The sequence below is a fragment of the Propithecus coquereli genome, unplaced genomic scaffold (assembly GCF_000956105.1).
Source record: "Propithecus coquereli isolate 6110/MARCELLA unplaced genomic scaffold, Pcoq_1.0 Scaffold273, whole genome shotgun sequence".
Lineage (NCBI taxonomy): Eukaryota > Metazoa > Chordata > Mammalia > Primates > Indriidae > Propithecus > Propithecus coquereli.
Genome location: NW_012148319.1, coordinates 2,970,158 through 2,976,596, shown reverse-complemented (window position 1 = coordinate 2,976,596; position 6,439 = coordinate 2,970,158). Strand labels below are relative to the sequence as shown.

The following is a 6,439-nucleotide window of genomic DNA, read 5'->3' as shown; positions in this document are numbered from 1 at the left end:
TATTAAGGTCTGATAAACATTTAAGTATACATTTTTTGTTTTCTTAAGCTTTTTTAAAAAACTTATGTTAAATTCTCTAGAATTTGTTTAGATTTAGAATATAAAGGACTAAGGATTTTTTAAATCAAACTATAAAGCAGATATTCTGGTACCATTTAATAAATAACTCTCTCCTCTGATCTTAGAAACCTCTATTATAACACATTCAATTCCTATATATAATTGGCTCTATATGAGGAACCATTTTATTCCATTGATTTACATACTCTGCTGCTAGTTATCATAAAGATTTCATTACTAAAGGTTGACACTAGTTTTTCATATTTTTTTTAATAATCTCACCTATTTATTCTTCCAGATGGACTTTGGGATCTGACAAGTTCTAAAACAAATTCTGTAGTTATTTTCTTTAGAACTGTATAACCTATAAATTAATTGTGGAAGAATTTATATCTTTAGATTATTTCATTCTCATCAAAGAATAATTTCCCCCTTTATCCAACCAAGTCTACTTTTCTCCCTCAAATCATTTTTTTTTTAAAAAGAAAGAAAAAGGATTTCCTAGGCCCTAGGATCTCTGGTTTGCTAAAAAGTAGACTTAATCTTCATCCACTTATTTACATAAACTCCTAAGATGTTTACTTACCACACCTCTTCAAAATTCTAAGTAGCTTTCTTTTAAAAGAAAGTGGAAAAGTCCTCAGTCTAATATCTTACAGAGAGAATAATCAGGTTTTTACAAACTACTCCACCATTGATACTGCTATGCTATTTTGAAGCCTTAACTTATTCTGTTGTCTGCCTTTATTTTCTAAACAGACAGTACATAGGTCAATATATGGGGTGTCCCAAAAGTTGGCATATAAAGGGAAAATGGGAAACTGTAGCTAAAGGTACCTTTATTTACAAAATATTCATTACAAAATTTTTCTTTGTATGAAGACTTTTGGGACACCCTGTAGATAATAATAGCTAAGGTCAATATGTATAGATACTCTTTTAACTGTTTGAATCAGAGTTATGTTTACTCTTCTGACAAAATTTTAAACTGAAATAGGAAAAAATTAGGTTGTAATCTATTCCTCTGCTTTTAATATAGGTAAATAATTCCAAAAAATGAACTACCATTTTTCAAATACCTCTAATATAGTAGACACTATGCTAAATACTTCATACATATTTTTTTTTTGAGACAGTGCAACCTCAAAGTCCTGGGCTCAAGCAATCCTCCTGCCTCAGCCTCCCAAGTAGCTGGGATTACAGGCATGCGCCACAAAACTGGGCTAATTTTTTCTATTTTTTTAGTAGAGACAGGGTCTCGCTTTTACTCAGAGCTGGTCTCAAACTCCTGAGCTCAAGCAATCCTCCTACCTTGGCTTCCCAGAGTGCCAGAATTACAAGCATAAGCCACTGCACCCAGCCTAAAAATCTTTTCTTTAGAGATAGGGTCTCGCTCTCACTCACGCTGAAGTGTGCTGGCATGATGAAGGCTCACTGCAGCCTCAAACTCCTAGGCTGAAGTGAACCTCTTGCCTCAGCCTCCTGAATAGCTGGGACTATAGGTGCATGCCACCACACCCAGTTAATTTTTTAATTTTTTGTAGAGACGGGGTCTTGCTATGTTGCTCAGGCTGGTCTCAAACAATCCTCCTGCCTTGGCCTCCCAAAGTGCTGAGATTACAGGCGTGAGCCACCGCACTCAGGCCATATTTAATTTATTCTCATACTTAAAGAGAATTAAGTATAATTATCCTCGTCTTTGAGATGAAACAATTGAGATCAAGAAGTTAAGTACCTTGCCCATGGCCCGCCTTTCTAGAAACTGGCAATGCTAGCATTTGGACTCACTTTGTTTTTTGTTTGTTTGTTTGTTTGTTTGTTTTGAGACAGTCTCTCACTCTGTTGCCCTGGGTGGAGTGTAGTGGCGTCATCATAGCTCACTGCAACCTCAAACTCCTGCGCTCTCAAGTAATCCTCTTGCCTCAGATTCCAGAGCAGCTAGGACTACAGGCACATGCCACCATGCCCACTAATTTTTCTCTTTTTAGTAGAGACTTGCTCTTGTTCAGGGTGGTCTCGAACTCCTGAGTTCAAGCGATCCTCCCACCCTGGTCCCCCAGAGTGCTATGATTACAGGTGTGAGCCACCATGCCCAGCCTGGACTCACTTTGAACTGATTCTAGAGCCTGAGTTCTTAACTAAGATATATGCTGTCTTCCTAGCCACAATTAAATGTGTCTGCTAATTATTACCTGGGATAATTTAGCATCAAAAGCCCTAAAGCTAAAATCTCCAAACATTTAAAAGGATGATAGAAAATAATCACCCAATAAGGGAACTCTATTTGATGGCATACTTTACAATTTTCTGATGGCCTTATCACAAAGCAGTTCTACTCCAAATGCTTCTTAAGATTCTTTTATTAGCATGACAGCCAGACCTCTAAAATATTCAAACCGAATTATCTTGTTCAAAATTGTTCACGTCTTAAGATAATTCTTTTGTCAAAAAAGAAAAAAGTGGCCCCACTAACACCTATACTTCTGTAGCTATTTGGGTGAGAATTAAAAACCAAGCTATCAAATGTTCACAGTGAATTATTTTGCTATCTCTCCTATTTAAAGCAAACTGCTCATATTTTAATGTTAGCTCATAATACTGGTATTTGAGGCACTTGAATCTTCAAAACTACATGTTCTACAGACCTCCTAAACTTAAAATGACCAAAATCAAATTCGTAGTCACTCAGCCAAAAACCTGGTAGTCATCCATCACCCGTTCCTTCCTTCAACCCTCACATCTAATTGGTCACCAATCCCTACACAGCCTCTTGAATTTGTTCCCACGAATCCAGTCTCTCTGCTACTGTCTGAAGTTCCTACTGCAATGAACCCTTAAGTAGTCTGGTTCCATTCTTCCCTTTCTCCACTCCTTGTCTCCACCAGGCTGTCAAAGTGATCTGTATAAATCAGAAATTTGGCTGTGTCAAATTTCCTCATGGGTCTTTAATAATCCTCCTTTAACTGTGAGGTAAAGACCACGATCATTAACGTAGCCCACAAAGGCATTCATAGGTCATGAAAAACTCCTGTCTACCTTTGGAACATTATTCAATGAACTTTCCAAATATATTCTGTACTTCATTAATATCAAAATACTTGCAATTGCTAACAAAACACTCATCAGTAAATATCTACTGAGAACCTAAGTATCAGGCTATATTCTATACTTCCTTGTCTTTGTAGGAATATAGCAGTATACAAGACCAGTTCTCATGGCACTTACTTTACAGAGACAAGATAATAAACAAAAAAACCCACAATTTTTCAGATAGTATAAGCTCTGTGAAGGCAAACATTATTGATGTAAAAGGTTTATTAGGGGTGAATTTAAATTAGGCGGACAAATTTCAGTAGAGTGGTATGAAGCAACCACCCATTCAGAAGATCTGGAGATAGAAAGTTTCAAGCAGATGGAAAACCTCTAAGGTAGGGATGTACTTGGAGTCTTCTAAAAATAGAAAGAAGGCTAGCATAATGTAAGTGTAATGGGCCAGGTGTTAAATAGTACTCAACGAGGTCAAAGAGCTGGGTGGGAATTATGTAAGACCTTGCCAGCCTGAGGGTTACTGAGTTGAGTTTGCGTTAAGGCCAATTAGAAGCTATGGAGGGTTCAAACTGGAAGGTGACATGATGATTTAAAAATATAATTCTTGGGCACTGGGAGGTTGAGGTGGGAGGACCACTTGAGCCCAGGAGTTCGAGACCAGCCTGGGCAACACAGCAAGCCTCCATCTCTAAAAAAATATACATATATATATATATAATTTATATGCACATAAATATATAAATGATCATATATATAAATAAATCATTTATCTGTTTAATTCCTCTAGTGGCCATCTCACACTTACCCTAAAAACAAGCCTCCATAAAGCCCAATAAATATTTGCAATTCTTATCAAAATTTCTCTAGAGAGTTAATATTCAGAGGACTACAAAAAATGTGTTAAAAATTTAGTCCTCTTTATTTTCTAAATCCCTTCTCTTCAGTCAATCATCAGAAGAAAAAATATGACTTTTCCACTTCCAATCTAATTTTTATTCTCACCATATCTTTTTAATGTTAAAATAAACCTTCAATTTTTCTGGAAAGGGAGATAAACAAAATCATATAATTGTTATAATTTAAACTAACACACACAAATAGTATGAATAACTACCTTATTGAAGGCAACATAGTTTGCTGAAATGTTTGTGCAAACACTGGCAATAACCTTTTCAAGTATATAGGTGCCATTTCTGGATCTCCTTTGGGCTCATTACATTCTTCTTCATCTTTATTTGTATCTTTCTTTTTCTTATCATCTCCTTTATTAACAGGACACATCCAATCACCTGCAGACAAGTATTATTCAAAGAAATTCTTTTTTGGAAACTTTTTCTTTCAAGGAAAAAAAACCTTAAGATATATCCAACTTCAAACTATAATTATTGCTAATTAACAATAAATTGAAATTAGGACACTGTAGCAATGGTGTTTGTAAGAATACTAAAGAACATTATACCTTCAGTGAGCTCAATAACAAATTAAGGGATAATTTTCGATACTCCACTTGATTCCAAAAATTATCTCACAGAGGCTCTGCATTCATCAACTCTGTGAAAACTTAAAAATCTGGTCAAACTATTTAATCTACACAATACCCAATTATTCTTTATCTGACATTTCCACATTCCTTGAACTTTAGGTTTTGCTCATTCTGGAATCAGGCAGTCTCCAAGAACACAGAAGAGTAAGCTCTTAAAGGTTTATCAAATATAAGGCTATACATATATAATTATTTGATCTCATAAGAATAGTTCATTTATATAACATTAATGTGTACACAAAAAGCTACTCCTATAGAAGTAAACCTGAAGAATAACAGTACAGGGCTTCAAAGGAAAGAATTTACCACTTACCTGGAGATTGAAGAATAGCTACTACTTCACTATGACCCCTTTCTCGAGCTTTATCTAACGGAGTTTTCCCATCTTCATCTCTCAGATCTGGATTTGCACCGTGCCGTAACAGAGTCTAGAAAAGAAAAGCATTTAATTTGAATATAACAATCCATTATTTCTTCGACATTCAACTCTGTAATCTAAAGATTTTCCAGATTACTTAAGCAGATACCAATGCAAATCTCTGCCTTAGCACTTACCACCTTAAAAGCAGCCTAGTCATATCTTGAAAAAATTATAGATTAATTTCACTTGGCTACTTATTATCACCTCAAATTATGTTCCCATATGAACCTGTCAACTTGTCCATCAAACTCCTCCTTCCAATTCTTTGACTTTTAACAGAGGTACTACTCAGTTTGTGACTTCGCTATCAACTTTCGTCATTTCCTATACACTGTCAATTACCAAGGTAAGTAAATTCTTTGACCAAAAAGTCATCAGTATCTGCCTTTTATCTCTATACCCACTGATATTACCCTAAACTTTTCATAATCTCATGCTCAAAACTAACCAATTCGAACAGACAGAATTAGAGCTTGAAAAGATCACCTTTCCCAGGTTAGAAAGCTACTAAGTTGCTACTGAAAATTTTATTGTAGTATAAAAGTGACAACAGCAGCTACCATTTGAGCACCTATGATGTGACTACTACAGTCCTTTACATGTATTTTTTCTAATTCTCATAATGACCTTGCTAGGAATGTAGGCCCATTTTACAGATCAACTGCAAGTCAAACTTAAGAAACTAACCCAAGGTCACACAGCCTTTTTTGTGCATGATCTAAGACTTGAATCCAGTATGCCTGACTTCAGAATGAACTAACCTTGCACTATGCCAACTTATTTCACAACAGTCATATTCTAGAAACCCTGATCAGACATTTGATGTGACCCTTTTCATTTGACCTCTCTGGACATCAATTTCTCTAATTGTAAAAAGAACTCTCCAAAGTCCTTTCCTAGTCTAAGACTCTACTGACTCTTCTACAAACAGAATATCTGCTTTATTGATTAATAGAAACAACAGAAATATATGTAAAGTTATTCGTTGCCAAGAGTAAGAAACTGCAAACAACCATGCGTTCAACAATAGGTGACTGGTTGAATATACTTGCAGTACATCCACACAGGGTAAATATGCATACGTAAAAAAGTTCTCTATATACTAACAGGGAGAGATTTCCAATATATATTAACTGAAAAAAAACAAATTACTGAGGTCAATATATATGTTATATTTTGCATAAGAAAAGGAGAGAATACACATGCATATTTGTTTTTACATGAATCTGTATTAAGAAACATTGAAAAGATAAAAAAAAACTATATAAAAACGCTTACGGTGGGCATAGCAGAATGACGTGGATGGACATGGCATGGAAGCATGACTTATCAAAATAGAAGTTTTTATATCATTCTAATTTCTGAAT

General features: G+C 35.2%; 1 protein-coding gene across 1 annotated transcript in view; it reads right to left on the bottom strand.

Moving 5' to 3' along the window:
- Positions 1-6,439, bottom strand: part of HECTD1 (HECT domain containing E3 ubiquitin protein ligase 1) — a 99,592-nt gene that overhangs the window by 67,587 nt on the left and 25,566 nt on the right. Inside the window, exons 9-10 of the mRNA XM_012647878.1 lie at positions 4,965-5,079; positions 4,223-4,397 (exon numbers count right to left, since the gene is read on the bottom strand). Of these exons, the coding sequence (XP_012503332.1) occupies positions 4,223-4,397; positions 4,965-5,079 (290 nt within the window). The remainder of the gene's footprint in view (positions 1-4,222; positions 4,398-4,964; positions 5,080-6,439) is intronic.